Source organism: Leucopleurus acutus (assembly GCF_964270905.1).
Source record: "Leucopleurus acutus genome assembly, chromosome: 3".
NCBI classification, from domain to species: Eukaryota; Metazoa; Chordata; class Mammalia; order Artiodactyla; family Delphinidae; genus Leucopleurus; species Leucopleurus acutus.
The window spans coordinates 88,142,508-88,169,326 of NC_139145.1; the positions used below are offsets into that span (position 1 = coordinate 88,142,508).

Consider the following 26,819-nt stretch of genomic DNA (forward strand, 5'->3'; position numbering starts at 1 on the left):
GGATTTTGAGTATGAATCCTTACATGCTCTTTAAAAAGTTTGAGTTTTCTAAGATTTTTCTCACCTGGAAAGTGTTCATTCTTTTATCATTATAGGTGATTGTTGCACTTACGTAGTATCAAGTATAATGCCAGAAATGAAGGTTGTGGAAGAAATAGTATTTTTTCCAAACGTGCATCCTGATTTTTTTCTTTCTCGCTAGTAAGGGTGATCTGATTGATTCATTTTTAGATTGTTAATATCAGACTTATTAATATTTAGATTAATAATATCAATGAATTGTTAATTCATTTTAGATTGTTAATAAAAGTATTAGATTGTTAATGCCAACTAGAAGGGGTATTTGAGGCTTTATTTGGGGACTTCAGGAGGGAGGGTAGGGGGGCAGAGTTACATATACATTTTGGAATGTTTCTTCTCATAAAAATGGCTTGGAGATTGAGAGAAGAGAAAGCTAATGGATGCCTAGGTTAGCTGTGTTCTTCCTGAATGACTCAGGGCGCTCCAGACCTATGGGGTAAGCCTCAGAGAGAAGCTGCAGGTACCTACTGAAGGGGCCTCATGCTGTTCCTCTGTGAACAGTACCTGGTCACAGATTAGCAAGACTAATGTCTGAAATTAAGTTTTGGGCCTCTTTCACTCTGAACTTTGACTTTAGTCTAAGGCTCAGAAATGAGAGTGTAAGCCCAAGAGATTTGCCATGTGAAGGTGAATATTCTAAACCAGAAAGAAAGAAATAAAAGGCACTTCATTTTAGAGAGTAGGTATATCATTTCTGTAACATTTTTTGAATGCCGGAAAATGACAATATATGCCAGAGTATTTTTAATTAAAAATCATTAATGTCGTTTCTTTGTTTTTCAGTTTCATACATTTAGAAATAAAGAATGAAATAATTTGGCTGTTTGACTTTAATAGTATAATATCAAGAGGTCAATGTACAGGTCACTTGGCTTAGATATGATAAGCTTTTGTCTTGGGCTAATGGCATTTCAGTTATTTTACTACTTTTAAAAATAAGGTTGTAAAACTTTTATTTGGAATATATTTCCAAAACTTTTGACACATTGAAGTGTGATAAGTGGATTCAGGTGACTGAAATGGGTTCAAAATTCCATGAATTGTCTTTTTTAGAAAAACAGATCTGTGAACTTGGTATGAGGAAATGAAAGAGAAGTATACAACCAGTCCAATTAGACAAAGTAATCTTTCCTTGCATGCTTCACATTTGACTTAATTTATCCTTAATTTATTTAAGCTTTGATTTTTTTCTTATTTAAGTCAAACAGTATGAATGTTTTATTTTTCAACTGAGGAGAAATTCTTTTTCTTAGCTCCTGCTAGGTAAAAAAGTGACAGGGCTGCTTAGTGCTGCTAACTTTAAGTGCTGTTTGTAGTCTGTTATGAGCTCTAGAAATCTTCTATGGAGAAAAGAAAGGGATTTGGTAGAAAGAAGTCCTAGAAAAAAGTCAATTAGAGACTGTGCTGCCTGCCAGAGTGGAAGAGGAGGAGCGGAGCATCCATTCTGATTTGTTGCACAAAGAAAACAGGAAGCCAGTTAACAAATATGCACATTTCTGCAGCAGAAGACAGTGATTAAAATTTTTGGTGGCTTCCCTGGTGGCGCAGTGGTTGAGAATCTGCCTGCTAATGCAGGGGACACGGGTTCGCGTCCTGGTCTGGGAGGATCCCACATGCCGCGTAGCGGCTGGGCCCGTGAGCCACAACTACTGAGCCTGCGCGTCTGGAGCCTCTGCTCCACAACAAGAGAGGCAACGATAGTGAGAGGCCCACGCACCGCGATGAAGAGCAGCCCCTGCTTGCCGCAACTAGAGAAAGCCCTCGCACAGAAACGAAGACCCAACACAGCAAAAATAAATTAATAAACTCCTACCCCCACATCTAAAAAAAAAAAAAAAAAAAATTTTTTTTGGTGAACTACTCAAAATTCCTGCCACTCACATCAAAACTGTGAAAACTTACAGAGACTGTTTAAATGTTCTTCATTTTAAGAACGAACATGAAAATAAAGAACTGATTATGCTTCTTGTTCTAAAATGATCTTTAATTGCGTAGAGTGAATGTTGTTTTTTATTATTTAATGCTTATGTATTACTGAGGTTTATGTTCAAATATATCACTTTTAGAAACATGTAGCTCCAGAGCTGCAGATCCTGCGTTCGATATAGTTAAAAGAACGGAGACCTGGTTTACGGAAACCTAGGTACATGAAATTATTATTATTATTATTATTTTTTGTGATATGTGGGCCTCTCACTGTTGTGGCCTTTCCTGTTGCGGAGCACAGGCTCCAGACGCGCAGGCTCAGCGGCCATGGCTCACGGGCCCAGCCGCTCCGCGGCATGTGGGATCTTCCCGGACCGGGGCACGAGCCCTTGTCCCCTGCATCGGCAGGCGGACTCTCAACCACTGCGCCACCAGGGAAGCCCTGAAATTATTTTTAATGTTTTGTTCTTAATTTCAAATTTACTCATTCAGCAATCAGCATTTAATAATTTCGTATGATGCACCTAGTACTGTGTGAAGCACTGGTGACACAAAAGTGAATAAGACATGGTCACAGACCTGCATTAGCTTGCCTTAGACTCTAGTGGGAGAAACATACACTTAATTAGACTAAATTATAAAGCAGTGTTTAAGGCCGTGGTGGGAGAATGAGCAACATCAGTGGATGTACAGAGGGCAGATTCTCTTAATCTGACGGTGGGCATCCTGGGAGGTTTTACAGAGGATGTGTACTGGAGGTGTGAAGGCTGAATTATACTTTGACAGGAAGTGAAGCCAGCCTTGTAACTGCTCCAGGTGGCTTGGGACAATATTGCTGCTAATGCTTTTTTTTTAGAATCATGCTAGTCCACTATGTATTATTTTTTATTACTCTGGGTATGTATGCCCACAAAGTAGTTTAATCAATTAATTAATAATTTTTTTTACTCACTATAAATTGAAAGGCCAGTATGATTGTACCTAGCTAACCTAATGAATTTAGCACATTTATATATAATTAATACTTTTATATATTAAATTTAGAAGTGTAAGTGCTACCTGTGTGCTGATGAGGCCCACATTTATTTGACTCTCCTTGGATATCTAACAGGCATCTCAGATATAGTATATTCAAAACCAAAGTCTCTCCCTACCTGTCCCCAAAGCATCTTAGTTAATTGCAGTAATACCTTCCAGTTGCTCAAACCAGAAACCTTGGAATTATCCCTGATTCTTATTTTTCTCTTGTGCTCCATAACTAATTTGTCAGAAAATTCTGTTGATTCTAATTTCAAATATATCCAGAATCTGATCACTTTATACTACCTCCAGCTGCTGTCACTGTGGCCCAGGTCACTGATGTTGCTTGACTAGATTAATTTATTACAGCTTCTCTGCTTCTACCATTGCTCCTAGTCTAGCTAGACTCACACAGAAGCTAGAATAATCATTTAAAAATGTAGCTTAGATCCTGTCACATACCTGCTTAAAACCCACCAAATTCCCAGATTCCTTAGAGCAGAAGCTAAAATCCTTACTTTGGCCTACAAGGCCTCACCCAGTCTTCCCTTCTTTGCTCCCCTCTTTGGCCATGTCTCTAATTAGTTTTCCTTCTATTCACTCTGCTCCAGAACCTCTGGCTCCTTACTAATCCTCCAAAACGCTAGACCAGTTCCCATCTCAGGGCCTTTGCACTTATTCTCGTCCCAGGCATCAGCATGGTTTTGTTTGCTGCCTCACCTCCTTCAAACTTGTGCCCATATATCTTTTCAATGAGATCATTCTTGACTGCTTATTTAAAATTACACTCCATCTTTCTTCCCCCTACTGGTTCCCATCTGCCGTGCCTTGCTTTATTTTTTTCTCTGTAGTACTTAACACCTTTTAACATACTATACAATTTGTTTATTGTTTCTACTGCCCCCTTCCAACTAGAAATATAAGTACCCTATGGACAGGGATTTTTTGGTCTGTTTTGTTCACTGCTATATTTTTAGCAGCTGGAATATTTTCTGGTACATAATGGATGCCCAATAAATAGTTACTGACTATATGAATAATAGTCTTCTATGTTCTTTTTTGAGTGATTGAAGAGGCTGAGCTTTTTAAATTATTTTTACACTTTCAGTAACTGGATTTAAATATCAGTTGCTCTGCACTAGGGAAGTGGTTCCTTGTCCAGGCTGAGATCAACTGGGTATCTTTTTCAGAAATAGGACTTGTTAGCCTTACCCCAAGCCAATTAAATCAGAACCTCTAAGGATGGGACCTGGTCATTAGTGTTTTTTAAAAGTTTCCCCATATGATCCTAATGTGCAGCCAAGGTTAGAGCCACGTGCTCAGGAACACTTAAATAAGTATGAATGAATGAATGAAAGTGCACCACAACTACCGCACCGGAGATGCAGATTTGGACCAGCTCAAGCATTAGGATTGGATGTCAGATGTGTGCAATGGGAGCTTGGTCCTGAGCAGCACAGCGCAGGGAGGGCTGGTGGGGGAGGAGGAAGGGAAGGGGAGAGGGAAGGTGAGTAGATGGAGAAAACAAAGAGGGGACTCCCAGGTAGCTGTAGCTGGAAGGAAAGTTTGTTCCCCTGGTCCCTTGGCAGCTGTTGCCAATTGACGATTTCTGTCTAAAAGGCATCGTTCTGTTGTGGGCTGCCTAGTTAGTAATTTGTGTTAAGGCAGGTATATTATATTTTAAGACTCACTAATTTTTCCTCTCTCTGAAGTAATCAGGAAGTGAGCTCAGTTTTAAATAATGAATACAGGTCTCTGAGCACAGTGAGAATAACTTCTCAAAACTTGGAGAAAGAGATTTGAGCTATTTTAACTTAAGATGTCAGGGAATAGTAGGTATGGAGAGTGAACGGCCTTGATACGCAAGCTTTGGGATTCCTTTCTGCAGTTGAAATGTTTTTGTTTTCCTGAAGGTTTCAGAGAAGGTGGGAGATATGATCAGAGTTATTTAAGGAATATTTATCTGGCTGGCTATGTGGCAAGAAGGAGTTAGAAGGGATAGCTCTGAAGAGAAGCAGTGAGTAAAGTGTCCTAGAAAGCAAAACAGAGAATGAATAAAATGGTGAAAGATGTCAGATCCAGTAGGAGAATGGCAGAACCAGCCAGGCCTTGGCTTTGGAAATAAAGCAAAGAGACAGCATCCCATTGTGATTAAGAAGGCAGTGGTTGGAAGGAACACATAAAGAAGGAGACAGAGAATTAACGTGGTAGCTATTGTGGATGTGATAAGCATTCCAGACTCTGGAAGTCCTATTTTCATGGTTAGAATTAGAAATTTTTATTGTCTCTGCCAGGCTCTCAGGCTATTTAAAAGCTTTCAGTTATACCCTGAGTATCTCAGTTCTGTGAGGTGCTGGGAAGGATTTACCTGATGTCCTAAATGTGACTTATCTAGCTTTTATTACTCTCTCCATACTCGAGTACCAGCCTTAACCAAACTGAGGTTCAGCCTAGTTGATGAGCAGAAGGGATGCCCCTCGCTCTCTCCTTTGTCCAACCAAGTTCTTCTCTAAATGTAGATAACAGAACCTGTCGAGGTGCGGAAGCCTTCCTGTGCTCAGGGACAGAAATTCCTTCTCTGCCCCATTCCATTCCATTCCATTCCCAGCAGCCTCAGTTTCTTTACTATTATTTTTAGTCTTGCCATGCACAACCCCTACTATAGCCCCTCCCTTTCTCCTTGTATATCCCTCCCTGTCCTTAATAGATGGCTCTCCCCACTTTCTTATAAATGCCTTTCTCTGACCCCTCTGTCTCCCTGTGCTTTTGGTCTCTCCCATGATCCCCATCTTGGCAGCCTGACAGGTGTTGGCAGGTGAGTGTGTGTTGCTGATCTACAGCCCCAGCAGCCTGTCTTAACCCTTGACTTTGCTCCCTAAAGATTACAACCGATTGCTTTGAAACTCAGTCACAATGAAGTCAACATCCACAGGGCTGGCAAGAAGTAATTTAGGTACTAGTTGACATTTGAACATATTTAACTATACAGAAGTTTTTATTCTTTTCAAAAATTATCTCCTCCAACTGGCTTCACGTAAATTATCCTCGTTAGTCTGAAACAGTGGAACATCCCTGCTGCCTTTGCCAAGGTACTGTGAGTCCTCTTATGCTGCTTCATCCCCTTTAGTCAACCTGCACAATTGAGGATTTTGTTTCATTTTTTACTTTTCCAGAGTCTTAACAAAATTTGGAAGCTATTTGAGGTCTTTTTATAATCCTCCAAGTCTGTGTTTCCTAGGTAACATTTTAGTGTCTCATTTTATTCTTAAGTACATCCACAGCCATACAATCATTGACTAATTTTAGCCTTTAACCTGAATTGGCTATAAGTAATATTTTTTCGCAATAAAAGCAGTATTAAACTGAAAGTTGATTACCTGCATTCTACATTCTGACTTGCATTTCTTTTAAAATACCTTATGAAGCTGTTTAAAAATTGGAATGAAGCATTTAAAAGATCCTGGTGGTATGGCTTTGCTTATTCAAATCCTCTGTGATTTGTGTAACCCAAGACTACCAGTGAATTTGTAAGGGAAAGTAAGTTTAATTAAAATGTCAGTTTCCTAAATGTAATTATTTGTTTATGAAGGATTATTTTAGGTAGCTTTTTATGAAACGCTGGAGGGCACTATTATGAAATTCCCATAGCAAGGGAGGGAATATGATGAATTTGACAGAGCTGTTTGTGGGGTTCTGAATAAAAATGCCACGCCCCTTAGAGGTGCTCCGTATGTCGTATATTGATGCAGGTTACCAGGAATTAACCTCCTGGAACTGCCTTTGGATTCTGTCATATTTCAAGTTGAACTGGCCAATGTGGTCATAGGGAAGGTGACACAAGCATAGTCAGTGACTGTCAGCTCATGAAAAATGAGCCTTAATTGAATCCGAGGGCAAAACACTCTTCAAGATCTCAGTAGAAAGCTGGCATGTGAGAGCCAAAGTAAACCTGTTTCCTCATGTTTGAGTCTTTGCTCCATTGGAAGAGAAAGAATGCTCTGTTTATGGACAATAAATACAGGGCAGTATCAGCCACAGGTGGCCCAGTGTCATCATCTGACCCACCTTGAACTGATGAATGGGCATGGATGTAGGATTTCTGAAAGCTCAGGAGTCAATGAACTAGAATTTTATCACATGTAGATAGTTTCTGGAATTGTTACTTCTTGCTATTCCATTAGTTCTAGAAGATATCTTTGGGTTTTCCTAAGTCTGAAAAATAGTTTAGATTTGCCATCGACTCTCTGCCTATTATCGGCACTTTAATAAGTTATTCAAACCTCTTTGGTCCTCAGTTACCTTCCCTAATATGAGGGGACTGATCTGGCACAAATAAAGTTTTCTTTCCTACAGAACTTTATTGTATCCTCCCACTGGGTCCTGGTCGAGGAAGTAATTTTTTTTTTTTTATTGTGGTAAAATGTGCATAACAAAAGTTTACCTTTTTAACCATTTTTAAGTGTACAGTTCAGTGGTGTTAAGTGCATTCACAGTGTTGTGATGAGATATATTACAGTGAAGGAAGCTAAGAGGTAAAGTCATAATTCACATAGAAACTTTGTGCCAGAAGCTGTGCTAGACCCCAGAATATGCATGTGTAGGAGATATTTATGTGGCTGGATAGAATTTTTATGATTTTCATCTTTGTAGTGAGTATAATACAGTATAATTGGGAAAACAGAGTGATGCTGTATTATACGTGGCTATATTTAATAACAGTTCACATATGCATATGGTTACACGTAGCAAAATTCATCCTCAACATTCATAGGTTTAATGGTCATGCTTCAAAATATTTTCTAGCAGCTCTGTGGGTCCATTTCGTGTATTTCTGATTTGGCTGTGGTACAGACATGGGGCTGCTGTCAGGACATGAGCTCAGCAAGCCACCCAGTACCTGCAACTCACAGAAGCTACTTCATTCTTTACATGTTCCCAGAACAGTAGTTATGAAAATTTTGGGGGTGTTGGGATCAAAAATACCCTGTAAAGAAAGCTAACTATAAAAGTAATGTGGCTTTAGAAAATGGTGATTTTTTAATTGAGGTATAGTTGACAATATTATATTAGTTTATGGTGTACAAGAGTGATTCAAAATTTTTATAGATTATACTCCATTTATAGTCATAAGAAATGGTGATTTTTATATAGAAAATAGAAATACGGGGTACATTACTGAGGGGAACATTAAGAGGGATATCAAATTTAACAGTGATTCTGATCCTTGACATGTATAAATTCATCTTTGCTTAATCAAGAATAAGAAAACGTGACCAGTGAAACCATTTTAGCTACTAGTTTAGCTCCAATGCAAAATCTTGTGAAAAAGTTTAGTGAAAGTGAAAAGACAGTTCCCTTGTGGTATTAAGATATGTATAGGAAATATGTGACTGTTCTCAGAATATGAATTGAAAGCCAGGAGCTATGCAAACATTTTCATAAAGGATTTCCATTAAAGTCATCTTTCCATGATTGAAGACTGGTTTGGGAAATTTAGTTCCCCAATGTGGAGCTAATAAGAGTGACCACATCAGCGTTGCTTGTCTTCCCAGGAAGTGTTTTCTTGGCCACTGAAGATACACCTAGAGAGAAGGCTGAATGGAGCAAGCATCTCCCTCTAAGCTTTTGTGAACACATGTATCTAAAGAAGGGCAGTGAGCCTCAGAGATTCAAGTGGCTAAGGATATTCCCCCTTGTCTTAAGAGAAACCTGACTTCTCTTCAAATATACAGAGTCCCCTATAGCCCTTCTGTATTGATTTTCTATTGCTGTACAACAAATTACCATAGACTTAGCATCTTAAAACCACATGTATTTGTCATCTTACTATATCCATGGGTCAGAAGTCCAGATGCTGCAACTTGGTTTTTCCAGGGTCTCACAAGGTCACAATCAAGGTGTCAGTTGGGGTTGCATCTCTTTCTAGAGTTTAGATCCTCTTACAAGCTCATGTAGTTGTTGGAGGAATTCAGTTCCTTGTAGTTATAGGACTGAGGTCCGCATTTTCTTTCTAGCCGTCAGTCAGGGACTGCTCTCGGTCTTGAGGGTCTTAGCCACGTGGTCTTCTCACAGGGCCTTTCACAGTCCTTCTCAAAACGTGGTTGCTCACTTCTCCGAGGCCAGCAGGAGAATCTCTCTGACCTCTAGACCCTCTGTCAGAGCTCAACTGATTAGGCCAGGCCCATCCAGGATACTGTCTTTTGACTAATTCAGTGTTTAATTGGTCAGGGATCTTAATTATAGCTGCAAAATCCTTTTACTTTTCCTTATAAGGTCCTGCCCACACTCAAGGTCAGGGATTATGTTAGGGCATGGGTCCTTGGGGTCATTTTAGAATTTTACCTACCATACCTGTTTATTTTCTCACTGTGTCTCTCAGGGTCAGAAAGTGGAGGCAGGATCCTCTTTGCTCTCCATGGCTGCTTCCAGACCATTGCTCTTCCAATATTTGTGAAAAATAACAACAACAAATATAACTAACAAAATATCGAGACTTTGAGACTTGTTCCATTTGGCATTACCATTGTCTCTCCTGTTTTATTGCAGTCTTCTCTGTACTCCTTGTGTCTCCTGCTCTTTCATAAAAGACACGGGTACCGGCCTCACAACCTTGTACTTTGCTCCAAGCCTAGCTGTTATTCTGGATGATTTCTGTTTCCATCACCACATGGAGATACGTCAGGAGTTGGGAGGGAAGAAAGCATAGCAAGGAGCACGTGCATCAGCCCTTTGATTCTTTAAATGACTTTAATGATGTCTGAAAGATTATTAGAAACTTATTTTGCTATCTGTTTTGTATTTTATATAGTCTTTTGGTTATTGTTCCTTTAGGTACTTCAAAACATTTTTGTGGTTTTGTTTAATACCAGCCTACCTTATTTGTGGTAGGTAGAGAGGTCAAGGATAGGAATCAGGTGCCATGTTTGGGGTATAAAGCTAGAGCCCAAGCAGCCCACCTATGGGCTCTGGGCATGGTGTTGGCTATAGCTCTCAGACAGTGGAGTGAGGAGACCCTTGAGGAAGGGGAAGCAGCGAGTCAGCCCAGGTTCTGACTGGTCAACTGTATGGAGCTCCTGAGACAGCCAGAGCAGACTGTCATTTTGTTTGTTTTTGTTTCTTGTTTTGTGTGTTTAACAAAGGTGAGTCTGTTCCCTTTCGTTATGCTTTGGTTGCCAAGTACCAACAATGTTCTGATGTTGGTAAAGCCTCAGTCCATGGTAACTTGAGGAAGAACTTTGTCCAACCCATTTCTTCTTTCCTGGTCCTGCCTCCGTTCTCTCGTGTTGTCCTGAGTCCCACACTGGACGGCGACTTCTTGGAACATCTGACCTGAGAGGCTAATTGCAGAGAGGTTTTCCTGAATCTCGTGCTGAAGGCTCAGAATTCAGCCTTAGTGACAGAGGCTTGCTGTCTCAACTAGAAAACGTTCCCTACTGTTGTGGACCTTTTCGCATTTCACCCTCTTAGCCATCCCTGTTTCTCTCCGTAGCCCTGCAACATGCATCAGAGCAGTGGGCAGGGGCTCTGCATGAAGCCTTTCTGTGAGCTGAGGTGGGGAGGAGGGTGTGCGTGCTGCCTGGCAGACCCAGTTCTCCACAGCTGCTCTGTCCAACACTGTAGCCACTGGCCACAGATATAAAAAGTAAATGCAAACTAAACAACATTAAATAAGATAAAAAAAATTCAGGTCGGGCTTCCCTGGTGGCGCAGTGGTTGAGAGTCCGCCTGCCGATGCAGGGGACACGGGTTCGTGCCCTGGCGCGGAAAGATCCCACGGGCCGCAGAGCGGCTGGGTCAATGAGCCATGGCCACTGAGCCTGCGCGTCCAGGGCCTGTGCTCCGCAACGGGAGAGGCCACAACAGTGAGAGGCCGGCGTACCACAAAAAAAAAAAAAAAAAAATTCAGGTCCTTCCTCACACTATTCGCGTCTCAAGTGCTCAGTAGCCACGTGTGACTAGCGGTTACCATATTCAACAGCAGAATTAGAGAACACTTCCATCATTGCAGAAAGTTCTCTGGGATGGTGCTGCTTTAGAGTGTTTCTTTCCCTTTTGTCCTACAGCAGCGGCAATACCAGTGTCTTCTCTTCTCTTGGGGTCAAAGCTCGCCTCACTCACTGCTCTTACGCCTGCAAGTCAGCTTCATGCAGGAATTACCTCCTTCCGCTACAGCAGGACTTGAGGGTGGCCTAGAGAAGGCTGCCATCTCCTGGAGGGCTCCCTGATGGTGCTGGAAAGGCCATGCACTAGTTTTCTATTGCTGTAACAAATTATCGCACACTTAGCAGCTTAAAACAGCACAAATTTGTTATCTCGCAGTTTATTAGAAGGTCACCACAGGTTTCATCAGACTAAAATCATCCACCTTGTATTGTTTTCTGGAAGATCGAGAGGAGAATCTGTTTTCTTGCTCTGTCAGGTTTTTGAGGAAATTCAGTTCCTTAAGGTTGTAGGTCTGAAGTCCAGATTTCTTACTGGCTGTCAGCTCTAGAAGTTGCCCACATTCCTTGACTCCTGGCCCTCTTCCTCCAGACACAAAGCCAGTAAAGGCAGGTTGAATCCCTTTCACAATTCAAATGTCCCCTGCATCTTCCTCCCTCGCATCTCTCTGACTTTAGCTGGGAGAGGTTCTCTACTTATAAGGACTCACGTGACTAGATTGGGCCTACCCTGGGTAGTCTCCTCATCTCAAAATCCGTAACTTTAATCGCATCTGCAAAGTCTCTTTTGCCATTTGAGGTAGCATATTAGGGCATAGATATCCTTGGGAGGGGTGTTATTTGGTATACCACATGCTTCCAAATTAATTCTTTGCATGTTATTAAGCAAAAATAGCTTATTTGAGATACAGTTTATTTGAAGAGGATAATTAAGATCCTACCATCTTTGTGTAAATGATATTAATTTTCCTTGGAGACAACATCAGGGGAAGGCAGGAAACATCAAGAAAGGAGTAGAGAAAGTGAACTAATAGGGAAGGTGGTACATGGAGAAAATCTTTACTTCTTAAACAATGTTTTATATTGCTTTTCACATAGTGGAACATACAACCCATAATACTGCAATTTGGAGTACATTGATAAAATATCACCAAGATATCTCTGAATTAACCACTTACTCATATTTTATCTTTAAAAAAAAAGAGAGAAAACCTATACAAAAGTGGCATTATAATCACGAAGATAAATATCTGAAATGGAACAATGTTAAAGAAAATAAGCCTGTCAAATTGTGGGTAATTATGTGAGAGATTTAACAGCTTTCCCACCTATTAGATTGCTAACTTTTTTGATTTTTATGACGCCTCAATAAATCTATTTGATTTTAATGTTTGTTGCCATTCACTTGTTCATCATAGATTTCTGACCTCATTTCTAATTTAGTATTAAAATATTATGTAACCATTTAGTTTAATCAAATGATTCTAGACTGTTGTCTATTGTACAGTGATACTCTATAATAAACTATACTTATAGTTTTTGAGGATGAATGTAGTATTTATATTTCTCATCTTTCATTTTATTTATCTCATTAGCTAAGAAACCTTTCCAGCTTGGACCTACGTCATATCACTGAACTGGATAATGAAACCGTGATGGAAATTGTCAAGAGGTGCAAAAATCTAAGCTCTCTCAATCTCTGCCTGAACTGGATCATAAATGACAGGTAACCATTGTAACATCTTAAAAATACTTTTCCATAGGGAAACATGTGCTCTATGTACCAAGTACTGATTATCATTATAATAAGGCATGTCTACTGTAATGAAAATGTGATAAAGCCATGACTTTTAAAATAGATATGTTTAAGTTTTGAAAACCATTTAGAAGTATACTTTTAACCCATCCATTGCTTATATTTGCAACAAGGTTTTTATGTGCTAAGACTCAAATGTTTGCCTGAACAGTTATAATAATAGAAGTCTATTGAATTTTCTCTTTGTCACCCACCCAAGACATATTGTTTATTTGTCACTTTAATATTTTTGCAACTTTTGTGTTAATTTTACTTTTCACTTATCAAGGAAAATGGTTCTGAGAAACTGTTTCAAACATTATGCATTCAGATCCTTTCTCAAGGATGACATTTTGTTTTCTGTATAAATAGAATTTGTTTTGAAAATGAAAGTCATGTGATGGACAGTTTAATATGTAGTGTAAAAATGTGTAAAATGGGTAGTTTTAAAAACAAACAATGATAAACCAGTTTTTCTCTGAAATATTTAATGAAGGGAATAAAAAGATGCAAGAACCCTTGAAAATAGATTTCTTTATAATGAAAACAGCTGCAGAGTTAGCACTACTCTACTACTGATTAGTTTAGGTAGATTCTTAAATATAAGCATGAGATAAGATTCTTGCCCAGTAACTTTTCAAGAATAAATTTTTAAAAAAAGTTAGGCCACCAAAAATATTTTGCTTTCAAAATAGACAGCACTATTTCAGCTATAATTAGAACCTATTTAGGTTTAAATATTTTTCACAAATTAGAGCAGAGGTTTATTAAGTTTGTGTGGGATAATGCTTTAAATTCAATACACTTCCCCCTTTCACTTTTAATTTCCTTTTATACTTTTAACAATAAAATCGTGTAGACTACATTTTCCCCAAGTATGGTAAATTCTAGTGACTTTTTTTTTTTTGCGGTACACGGGCCTCTCACTGCTGTGGCCTCTCCCGCTGCGGAGCACAGGCTCCCGGACGCGCAGGCTCAGCGGCCATGGCTCACGGGCCCAGCTGCTCCGCGGCATGTGGGATCCTCCCAGGCTGGGGCACGAACCCGTGTCCCCTGCATCGGCAGGCGGACTCTCAACCACTGCGCCACCAGGGAAGCCCTCTAGTGACATTTTTATAAAATACCCTGCATTGCTCTTTAAATTATGTGATCGCTTTTGACTTAGCTCTTTCTTAGTAAAATTTTTCTTGAAAAATTTACTAATCCAGAATTGGCCCATGGTCATCATTTATAAAAGGTGTTTATTGTTTTTGAGTAACAGTCACTATGTGAGGTGGATCAAAATCTAAAGAAAATTGATGAAAATTTTAAAAATTAAATTATTCTCTATAATCAACATTCGCCTACATAGCCAATTATGTGACAACTTAAAAATAATCTTTCAAGTGTTTTTCATAATAACTAATAAAATAAAGTACATGAAAAACATCATCCTGTGGTTTAGGTGTTTAGCATTAGCTTAATATTGAGGTAAACGTCTTGGTAATGCTTCAGATTGAAAGGTGAAAACTATTTGTGCCACCATATGGTTATGAAAACGATTGCCTTTCATTGCACAACAGTATTCTATGTCCATGCATAGAAGACTCAGTACTTGGAGCCTACAGAGGTAAATTAGATGCAGTCCATATATGATTATAAGGGCTATCTGCTTGGTAAACATTTTGCTTAGGTTTGTATTATTTACACAAAGATATTCAGAGATTTCTCATCATTTAGCTCTTCAAATGCTTATTTAGCCACAACTGGGTATTTACAAATAAAAAAGTGGGCAGCCCTCACCTTCTCTTTCTTAGGTTCCATCTACTCAGATCTCTTGCTATTTCAGTCATTTTTTTCCTAATTATAATGGTTATTTGGTATTTGATCCTAAATACCTGTACTGTAGAGATTTATTTGCAAGGAATGAAAGTGTATTTTTATGTTTTTAATGGAAAAGTTTGGATTAATTGAGAAAACATGCATTTTAATGAGGCTGAGCGGTAGAGTTTTAAAGATCAGACTCTTTTAGGTTTTAATTACACTGCTTGCACTTATCCTGTGTACTGTAATAGGAGTTTCAAACATTAAAACCCACTTTGTAGTATCATCTAAATTACTCAGCTCATTGTTCTTGCCATACTCTATCACTAAGCTAAGTAATATTTGTAATTATATTGGTATAAATCTAGGACTTCCCATCAGACTTAATTATAATTTCAGCACTTAGCCGAGATGGGTTAGTAACCTTTCATATAGAGGACACTGGAATGCCCTAATGCATTTAGCCTATCAATTAGCGTCTGTTTTACATTTGTTCATCATTATTATCCTCTAGTAAATCAGGAGGCATTTATTAACCCCCTACTAAATACTTGGTGCTGTGTCTCAGACTGTGGAGCACTGAGTCCCTGCTGCTCTCAGAAGGTTTTCTCTTTAGGTGACATAAGACTTAATGAGTGAGATAATAGTGAGCCTTGTAAGGATAGAGGGGAGGAAGGTAACCTGTATCACCCAGGTAATTGATAGACACTTTACATGTGTTCTCACTTAATCCTTTCAACATCTTTTGTCAGCGGAAGGTCATACTATTCCTATTAAATTTAGCCCATTTGTTTGACTTTTCTTCGGCTTTTCCAGTTGTATGTATTTTACATCTTTGCTGCAGTAAAAACTGGATGGCGACAAACAAGAAAAAGCAAATGGCTGATGAGTCAATTTCCATTTCATAGCTAGGTTCACATACAATTGACATTTATATGTAACATTCTTAGTTTTTTTTTAGACTAATCTCATCATTTCCTTTCATAATAAAGTTACAATAGAACCTTTAGATACTATTTTAAACTTAATACCTGTGAAAAGGATCTATGTTTAATGCTACTAGCTTTAATAAAGGATTCCTCACATGAAGATACACTTTGATACTCTTCCCAGATCTTTAGATATAAGATTTATGCTGGATTTTAAAAGATTTTATCAATAAACTTTTTTTGAAGCTCAAAATTTTAAAATATTTAGCAATTGAAGATCTTTACTGTTAAGCTCATGAAACCTTTTAGCATTCTGTGGTTCTTGAATTGATCTGTGTGACTGAGACATGCTGTTCTTTATCTTTGTTTTCTAAAAGGACTTTTTGTGTTTAGAGAGTTAAACAGCGTGATATTTTCTTGTATTCAGAAGGATGGTCTTAGTAGTCGTTTGACATTTACCATTGCTTTTGAATACAAATCAAATCCAAGTGGTTTATGAAAAGACGACGCTGACTATTTCTATCAATGATTTAAATTAAACATCTGGTTATTATGTCTCCTCTGCTCTCTCTGACTGTAAGTTTATTGGAATGTTTACTTGTATTTGATGTAAATCCTTTGTTATTTCACATTCAATTTGGTCTTCATTGTTTTTGTATGTTTGGTATAGAGTCCAGAAGCAGCATGCTTTGAATGTAAAAAAAAGATATATGAAAAAGGAATGGTTCTGAGCATCTTTATAGTAATATGCCTATAATGGCTTTTTTATTTTGTCAAGAAGAATTAAGTGAAATCTAATTTATTTTAATAGATCTTTACGGAAGCTATTTTTAATATTTAAATTGGCTACCAAAGAGAGAATTAATCTACCTAATTTCAATTTTTAACGTTAGTCCCGAAAATAAAATTTGATCATATAATGTACATACCCATTATCTAATATATGATTCTTTCGTTGACAGTTGACCATGCTTGCTCATGAATTAGGAAAACAGTAGAAGATAACAATACAAGAGAAGTGAAAGATTCTCTAGCATCCGTCAGCTAAAGTCACAAAACAGCAAAAGTCAGGCTGGTTGTTAAAGCCAGTTATGCTGCCAACTAGTTGAACTTGCCTAGCTAGAGATTTATTCTTTGAATTTGCAGTTTAAAACAAAATTGAATGTATAAGTTTGTTGAACATGGATAACTAAGGATACCTTCTTTAAGGAGTTAATTTGCTGTATGAATCTTATATTTATGTAAAGGCAGCTGTTGCATCAGTGGACACTCTAAAATTTGAGGACTTTTAAACCTGAGACTGTTGCAACCAGTTTCTTTCAAGTATAAAATAACATTTACAATATGTTACTCTTTCACTTTATATGTACTTGTGTTTAGAATAGTAACTATAAATATCTTCTCTTTAAGTAAAACTTTTGAATACCATCATTTTGAAATTGCAGACTGGTGGGCTCAGCTGAGTCCGGTCCACAAAGCTGTTTTGTTTGACCTATACAATATTTTAAAAATTGAATTAGTTACCAACTTAAAAAAATTGGGGTAGTTCACATAAAAATTCTGAATTTTGGCCTTCTCTTGGGAAAGTTGCAAATCTAGCAACATTGGACCCACATTTTCTCATGTCAACAGTTTTTCCAGGGTGAGTAATGGGCTTTTCTCGTTGGCCATTCTCCAATATTTCCACTATTCCCACCCAGCATGACCTATGTTTTTGTATTATCTACTTGTTCCTTACCCAGTCTACGAATTGAATTCTCCCTTATTGAAATCCAGAATGTAGAGATTTTTAGGTAAAGATTTCTTATTTTAAATCAAGTAGTTCTTTTTAAATTGAGTCTGACAACATACGTTAACAGATAATACAGAGTTGATTAGTTTACCTAAATTAGTTCTTCATTATTTCAGGCCTCAGAACTTTGACCAACATGTTGAAGTTACAGAGGGAGACAGAATTCAGTTTAAAATAAATTAAAACCTTCGTTTTCATTGACTGCCTTCCAAAATGGAGAACTCACTCCCACTTAGTGTTCAAACGAGTGTTCTAAAACAGTTTCCTGAATAATAGAGTTGAACTAGTTTACTAAATTAACTCCAACTTCAAGCCTGTGATTTAAAATGAATTTATTTGCAATGCTTAGTATTTGATTCACAGTTCCTTTGTTTATAATATTAAGAAAAATCTTAAGACTATTCTTTCTCTTTTCTTTTTCTGCGCAGAGCCCTTTTTAGTCTTTTAGGTATACTGAGATTGAGGTTGTAGAGTGACAGATTACTCCACCACCCCTTTCAGGGAGACTGACAGCATCCTGGCTCATGTAACACTCAATGAGGCTTTCTATAAAGATTTTTCTAACTCCCTTGATCTTCTCTGGATGTTTATTCTGTTTCTTCTTTAAAATTTCCGTTGATTCAATAAAAAACGGTGACATTTAAAATAAAGTTCAAAGAGGATTTGAGCAGGTGTTGGTGATATAAAATATTTGCTGAGTGCCCATTGTGTTTTATTTCCAAGAATTGTTTTGTGAACATATGCTATATATTGTACTTATAAGTGTTCGAGGACTGGGTGGATAATCTACCATCTTCCTGTGAATGTCACGTCACAGTGGACTTAGAATTTTATTTCATTTCAATCCCCTAATATTACTTAATTCTCCTAGAGACTTAGGTTCAAAGATTGCCCAAGGGGGACAAACCTATCCATTAAATCCAGCAGGCATGGTTGAATTTGAGTTGGAGAATATTTTGTTTTCTATTAAAGTTAAGTGATCTGGAGGAGAGGAATACTTTTCACCTTGGAGTATTGAGTGTGAAGTTTGAACAATTTGCTCCTATAAAAGCATGAAAACTTGGAAATAAAGAGGTGGTAAAAATAATGCTGCCCATAGAAGCAGCTCCATGGTGGTATTTAGAGCAGCGCTCTCCTGCCAGTGTAGAATGCTGAGCAGTCTATCTGCATACTTTTGGTGCCTAATAATGTGGTAGGGCTGGTTAGGTGGAGTTTTAGTAAATCTGAATTTTAGTTGTTTCCGTAATTTACTACATAGTTTTGAGTATGTTCTATATCTATTCATATTTTTTAAAAAAGGATGAATATATTTTACTGAGTTCTAGGAGAGCTGCAGGGACAGAATGGAGCCTTTCTGAGCTAGTGACACTTGTTTGAGGTTGGCTTATTATTGATACTCTCTTTTATAGTCACAGTTATTTGTAAGACCATCCCTAGAAGAATAGTATGATTTTGGGGTAACTACTATTCAGGCCCCCTAACCATCTTCAAAAATGATGCCTTAGGTGTCCTTCTATCCATTAGACCCTCTCTTTAAAACCATGATTGCTTTTTGTAGTGCCCCTGAGATTGGAGGGTATAATATTTTCTCTCTTTTGTTTTTTAACCAAGGATAATAACAACAGCTAATAATAGCTACCATTTATTACAATCTGTGCCATACAGTGTGCTAAGTGTTTACACCCTGTGTTTCATTTAATCTTTACAACAGCCCTGAGGAAGAAATTAACCTCCTTTTTAAATGGAGGGATTAAGGTCCAGAAAGGTTAGACTGCTCTCAACTAGTAAGTGGTGGAGCCAAGACTGGAACCCATTTTTCTGTGTCTTCAAAGTCCAAGCTCTAACCACGAGGGGCTCCCTGTCTCCCAGTACCTTATTCTGACTCAGACCTAATGACCTAATGTCCTGATTTGCTCAGGACAGTCTCAGCCCATTCCTGTTGTTTTGGAATTCTGTCAGGGTTAGCACTTGCGCTGCCATTGCTCCTTTCTGTGTTCCGGATGTCCTGCTTTGGATGATAAACTACGTGGTCCTCCTACCTCAGGCTATGCTTGATCATTCTGAGCATCATTAGAGTGTTGCCTTCTCTTTTCCGTATGGGGTATCTGAGAGGTAAAAGTTTTAGATAAGACCTGTAGATTTAAAAAACATCTAATTTTGTAATAAAAAGCAATTTTCCCCCCAACAACTCCATTTATAAACACTCTTCTTGTTTCTAAGTTTCTTGAAGAAAAGTAGAAAGTATTGCTCATTTTTGTGTCTTATACCACATCTAGCTCATACTTGATATCAAAAAGAATTTCAAAATGAATTTTGAGTAGATATTTAAGCATGTGATGATACACATTTACTTCTACAAATAGTTTATTATCTATAAATGCTCTCTGTCAGTTGTAACAAATTAATCGTTGCAGAGTGAAGGAGAATACTGGGTGGTATATACTTTGAGTAAGTTGTTACTGAGTTAAAAAGGAGGAAGTTAACTTCATTGAAGGTTTCAGTACCTTTGGTAAAAACTAACTGCCATAACTAATCCGTACAGTTTCCCTAGCATATGTGATTTTTCAGAGAGCTAATGATATTTTTCTACAGAAGGAGAAGTTTTTCTGATAAAGCGATTTGTGCATTTATCCTCAGATGAAATTCAAACTAAAGGTACTTTTTCATTGCTTGGTATGTAGTGCTGTTGGGTATCGGTTCTGATATTGGTTCTTTCAATAATTCTAATTGCCGAATATCATTTTAAAGGAAATATTAATTGATATGTAACATTAGAGCATTTAACCTAGTACAGTCACTTGAAAGGAAATCTATATGAGGTCGTCTTTATCTCATCTATGTCAGCCTGCTTTGATTTTTAACTCCAGTTCTGGAGATGGAATGGAAACTGGATTTGATGTGGAAGAGTTTGTCTTATTGATTCTCCACGTTCACATTTTTGTCGTATAGAAAAACGCGAATTTTTATGATAGTTCCAACGTATAATGGTAATTTTCAATTTCTGCTTTGTCTTTGGTTCCCAGTGAGCAATAATGCATAAGTAAACATTTCTGCAAATAATAATAATTAACAGAGCTTTTATAGAATCATATTATTGGTATTCCTGGATGTGCTATTCCAAATGCTGCCACTGATTTTGTGTTTTTAAGACAATATAAAGATGAGTAAATGTATATTTTAAGCACTTAGTTTGTGGGATTAAAAAATTATGTCTTATGTGTTATGAATCAGAATTCGTGATCAAATTATGGGAAAGAATGGGACACAATATATCAATATATGATGATGAATGCAGTGCTGTATACGCATAAATTTGGAGGCTTCCTAACCTCAAAACCCATTTTAAAATTAGCAACAATGAACAAAATCTTCACTTATTGATGAAAATGAAAATAGTTTATTGACTGTTGGGACAAATTTATGACTTCCTGCCCTCCCCCCTCTTCCCCCCAGCTGTTGTCTTTTTCTTAATCCCCAACCAGAAATGGTAATTAAAATAACTCACTGTTGTCAAAATTTTTAAATGTATGATAAATGAAGCCCAATAAATAGTAAAAATATGAGAAAGGTGATTAAATCTGACAATTTCCTTGTAAAAGGCTTGAGATGATAAATATCTCCTGTGATTAGTTATTAATTTAGTGCAAGAGATTTTGCTTCAGCCTAAAATATTTTATAAACAGTGGCATAAAGAAATATCTTAGAAGATAGGTACAGACATGTTTAACCAGAGGAGAAATAGCTGGAACTTGATTGGTATTAATTAAAAATGGCAGAGCTGACATGTATGTGCCTGGGCTACTTTCCGTATGACGGTGCTTTCAGAAATTAAAAAAGAATACATGAAGACATGAAGAATTGACAGAGTACTTTCAGCTTGAACCTTTTTGTCTCATGAAGATGGAAAGGCTTTATGTTTATCATTCCTCAACTGATAAAATATTTGGTTTAAGGTAGTATAAAATAACTCCTTGCTTATTGAAGTTGACAAAAGCAAACTTGTTTCATTAACAGTTATAGTTGCACTGCTAATAATTTCCCTTAAAATGAATTCCTTTATATTTAAAGAAAAGATGAAATAATAATGGTGGTTGTAATGAAGTGCTGTATCACGTTACTGTTGGCTGAATCCATAGCCCATCAGTCTACTGGTGGCATATATCATTGTGTGGCTGTGTAATGTTTTGTTTATGAATCTCTCTCTTTGCAAGGGCGAATCTGCGTCTTCATCTTTGGCCCTCTGCCCCAGCCTCAGCCCCTGGAACCTCACATAGAGCCCAGCTCAGAGAAGCGATTTAATACCTACGTGTTGAGGGAGTTATAAATGTTGCTTTTGTAGGATGGATAAGTCTGTTTTTAAATTTGGCTTGAACTCTGGCCAAAATCCAGGCAACTGGTTCACATGTCCTCCTTCTTCCAGATTTACTTATTTCTGAATAAAGTTGATACTTAATAAAGTGAGGACAATGTCGTTGTCTTGATTTAGATAGAGCTTGCTTTATGTATTGCATGCTTTTTATCTGAAAGCCATAGCTTCGTTTTTTGAACAATACCTAGGCTTTAATGTTGAATCGTTGGTTTCTGCTTTTTTAATAGAGTCTTTGGAATACTTTTAAATGAAGATCCAGAAACTTCATTTGCTTTTCATATGTGATGACACCTTGTATTAATTGAAAAGAGGCAGAGGAGACAGTTACAGCTTTTTTTCTGTTTCTTGGTGAGAAAAGTATGGCTATATGAAAAAACTTGCATATTTTTTTCTTAATTCTTCCTTGTAGCACTTTTAAGTGCTGCTCTTTAAATGTATGTTTAATATTTGGTTAATTGTAACTATGAATCTAAACATACTGATTTAAGTCCAGGTTCACATTAGAATAATTATCTGGTTAATTGCTCTTGTGCAAAAATAGGCTAAAAAATCATCAGAACATCAACTTGTGAAAGCAGTGGCAGGAGTTTCAAAACCACCAAGCATACCTACTGCAAATCACATCAGCAAAGCAATTAATTTAGGCTAATTGCTTTTCTGTTTGTTCAAGATGCACTTTGGAACTGTCTTTTGAAATCGTGGCAATTAAGATTAGTAAGCAATATAATTAAAGAATGTTAGAATTGTCACTACTTTTCAAAAATGGTAATTATTCCATATGAACCTATATAGTAGATGTATCACCCATGTGGGACTTGGAAATAATTAAAGCAAAATAGGAGTATTTTAGCACACAAGTTTCCCTTTAAAAATAAATCGAGTAGATTACCTTTTCAGCAACTGTAGCACAGGGTTATCTTTAATCTCTAATTATCAAGAAGAATTATCTCGTTTCAATAATGCACACACTAAGGAGGTTTGTTCACACAGAGGGAGAAATAACCACCGAAGATGGCACTGGCTAGTGGCATTTTCGCTAACAGATGTGTTTTGGGGTTCTTGTATGGCTTGTCCTAACATAATCAGGATTTTTAAATGTCTTAAAAAACAGATTAGGCATACCTCATGTTATTGAAGTTTTCCTTTATTGAGCATTATAATTTGGGCAGCATCAATTTGTCTAAAATTGAAAACGACTTGAGTTTCCAACTGTTTCTGCATGAAGCCATGTTGTAACAGAACCTCAGCAAAAAAAAAATGGCAACTTTAGGAATCAGTTCTTCATTGGAAATGTAGGAATGTCATTAGTGGGGGAATTAGTCATTCCCCAAACTGCTTCTCTGTTCACCATATTGTCAAACAGCAAGTAGCTATTTCTTTCATCTCTCTCCTTCCCTAAGGAGCCATTCTTATCACGCAGTGTGTTTAGTGGCCTGTCCTGCCCCATGAAATTATCCAAAGCAAATAGATTGGATTGTATTAAGGACTGTGGCTCTCCGAGTGAATCTTTGAGAGACACACCTGTTAAAGGAAGTCTTGATAGCAGTTACTTTGTGACTTTCCGGGTCTGTGACAAGAAATTTAGGAAGATATTCATTAAAATTAGATTTGATGCAATCAATTAAATTTCAAGTTTTGTTTTGGCATTCTACTTTTTGTTTGTTAGTAGATATAAAAATTATTTTCTTTATTTCTGCTTAAACCGGGTATGAATAGATCTCTAAGCCTAGCTAGTTAACTGTATCACAAAACTAGATTTTTCTTTAGTGATCACTTTCATGGAGAAGAACAAAAGTATGTTTAGTTTTTACAAGGATATATTTTTCTTTACTTCTTTTACAAAACTTCATAGTTTCTAGAAGTGCAGCATACTTGATCCATATTTCCCGGTGATGCTGTTTGTTGTGGAATGTTTGATTAGAAAGCTTCATGTTGAAGGTAAAAATATCAAATCAGATGAAAATAAATATATTGATTAGAATAAATAGAAAAGTGTGGAGGACTCCTAGAATACAGAAAAATGAACAAAGAAACCTAAATGATGTTGGTCTTCTTTTGAATCTGTCATTGAAGTAGCAGAACAGTGTTACTCTAGTTTGGGGAAAACTCAAGCTAGTACTTCTTTTTGGCCTTTAAAACATGAATTCTGCAATTATTTATAGTTGAAAGACAGCATAGGTGCTATAAAATTTGTCACTATTTCACAGACCTTAGAAGATTGCAAATTATAGCCACATATTTACCCTATCCCTATATGCATGCCTTTGTGCATTGGTATATTGACTACCCTTACATCAAGAGGTGGCATCTGTTTCTCTATCCCCTTGAACTTGGGCTGGCTTTGTGACTTGCTCTAACCAATAGGATGTAGTGGAAATTATGTTGTGGGACTTCCAAGGTTTGGCTTCAAGGGGCCTTGCAACTTGCTTTTCTGGAAGCTGCCCCACCTGAAGAGGCCCAGAGTAGTCTCTCTGAGAATGAGAGATCACATGGAGATAGAGGTCTAGCCAACAGCCAGGGTCAAACTGTCAGACGTGTGACAGAGGCCATCTTAAACCATCCAGCCTCAGTCAAACCTTTGGATTCCTGCAGTCCTGTGAATGAAATCCGCAGAACTGCTCAGCTGAGCCCAGGGAGTTGTAAGCAAGTAAGAGCAGTTTTTTTAAGCTGTGAAGTTTTGGTGTAGTTTGTTATTCAGACATTGACTTTGTAGCTGCTCTACGTTGAACGTTTTGTACTAAGTTAGGCAAGGTGCCAAGAGTGCTTTATTCATTATCCTATTTAATTATCACATCAACTCTGTGACATAGGTATCATTATGCCCCATTTTATAGATGAGGTAAAAAAAAGGCTCAGAGAGGTAAAAGGTCTTGCTGGCGATCACAGCTAGGAAGTGCAGTCAGGATTGAATGCAGATCTGCCTGACCTTAGTCTCATCTATCAAACTAGCTCCAAAAGCTTATTTTAAGTTTAAAAATACATTTGGTTGCGATAAGCAGTTAAACCTACCAGTAGAGTCTATGAATATAAGTACTAGCTAAATTGCATTATAATAAAATACATCTCATTGATTAAAATAAACATTACAATAAAATAACATCCATTTGCAGTTTCTGGTGTAACTATTTAATCTTGGGTAATCGCCTAAAAAATGCATGGGGAAAAGAGACAGTTCTTCTGAAAGGAATAGTGTGAATACAAAATTAAGAATACATAAATGTAAGGCCTTGATTTTATATGTATTTAAAACAGTTTTTGGCGTTTCATATTATTCAGACTAGATCTCTTTCTACCCTTTTGTCAAGTTAGGGAGAAATGGAAAAAGAGGAGATCATCTTTTAGAAGAATTGTGGCTGAAGCTTAATCACTGTCATGTTTGCCTTCAACACTGTGTCTTTTAGTAATAAGTCTTGTAAGGACATAACTTCTATGGCCTATAGGCAGTAATGGTACTAATACCTATGACGAAAATACCACAAAAAATTCTACAAATAGAAGTGGTAGTCTTTTCATTTTTTGAAATGCTTTTTTAAAAAATTTTAACTATCACCTTAGAAACCATACATCAATAAACTAATTAAGACTAGTGGGTGATTCTGACATGTATATCATATCTCATCTTACCATTTACTATAGCACCACACTAATCAGACCTGCCTCAGGGTTTTATTGCCTGTTAAATGAAGCCTGGGAGCATTTCCTCCATGATTTATTATGGTATTTGGAGAACTAGTTTCATTTGGGAAATACAGTTTCATTTGTTTTCCTTTTAACTTGAATTTAAACTCAATTCCTATTTTTGGTTTTGATTAATCTTTTTTTCCATTAGCAAATTACCAGTGTATTTTAATATTTTGATATTTTGTTGTATTACACACAGAGATGAATATTTTGTTTTGTGTGAGTATATATCTGGAGACTCCTGTGTTTGGGGAGAGGAGAGAGAGTAGGTTGCATTTTTTTTCTTTTAGTTTTAACTTACACGCAGATGGGTTGTAAATTTCTTAGAATGTGACATTGATAACAGCATAGGAATTAAAGCTGTATCTGGGAATTTTGACTTTTCCATATTCCTGGGCTCCTAACCAGAAGTTCAGTAAGTGTGTGTTGATTGATTAGATGGCAATATAAATAAACCTAGTAAACGTAAGCTTATGTTCAAGGTAAAAGAAAAAGAAAATGAACTGTTCACATTCGTCAAGAAATAGAGCAAATCAAAATAAGTCAGTCAAAAGAGTCAAGTTCATTTAATGAATATAGACATAGCCTTTAAAAATGCGTTATAAGTGTAATTGAAGAGTTAAAGAGGCACACACTGAATTCTCTGACAGGGGTGTGGTTTAAGTGTGAGGTACTTGGATACAGTTTTAGTCTGACAACATGTTAACCTTGCTGGATTAAAAAAAAACTGAATGAAAGGGCTTCCCTGGTGGCGCAGTGGTTGAGAGTCTGCGTGCCGATGCAGGGGACACGGGTTCGTGTCCCGGTCCGGGAAGATCCCACATGCCGCGGAGCGGTTAGGCCCGTGAGCCACGGCCGCTGAGCCTGCGCGTCCGGAGCCTGTGCTCCGCAACGGGAGAGGCCACAATTTATTTGGAAAGGGGATGACAAAATATGTCAAGACAATGCCCTGGCTTTCTTCATTAAATTTAGTAATGATTTGGGGGAAAAAAAGAAGAGTTTTTCTGTAACATTTTTTCCTGCAGATTTATAGACGTTTGTGGGATAAATATCTTCAAAGAAATATATATTACTTATCACACAGTTAATATTTTGCATATTATGGTCTTATTGGAATTAGAAATGTTTAGTAATTTATATCTTTAAATAGATGTACAGCTTCTTTTTGTTTCCAAGATTTTTCTTTTATGAGTTTATTTCCAATACTGAGACATCATTATGTTATAGAGGAGCTTTGTTTTTGTTTTCTTTTTTGGTGATGGCTTTTGGCAGCCATCCATCTCCAAGTACAGTGTAACATGTAACAGTGAAGCTTGTTAAAGGGAGAGAAGTATGAACTATCACCAGGCAGGCCCTGACAGACATTCAGACATCCACACAGACACTGCTGCTACTTGATGGTGTCTCCCATTTTGAAAATGTAGCTATTTAAAAAGGGACAAGGTCGCGATAATTTTACACGCCTGTTGCTTGTTGTATGCAC

At 37.3% G+C, this 26,819-nt stretch overlaps 1 protein-coding gene across 1 annotated transcript in view; it reads left to right on the plus strand.

Moving 5' to 3' along the window:
* FBXL17 (F-box and leucine rich repeat protein 17) overlaps positions 1–26,819 on the plus strand; it is a 449,075-nt gene that overhangs the window by 153,562 nt on the left and 268,694 nt on the right. The window contains exon 6 of the mRNA XM_082836314.1: positions 12,563–12,693. Within this exon, the coding sequence (XP_082692440.1) occupies positions 12,563–12,693 (131 nt within the window). The remainder of the gene's footprint in view (positions 1–12,562; positions 12,694–26,819) is intronic.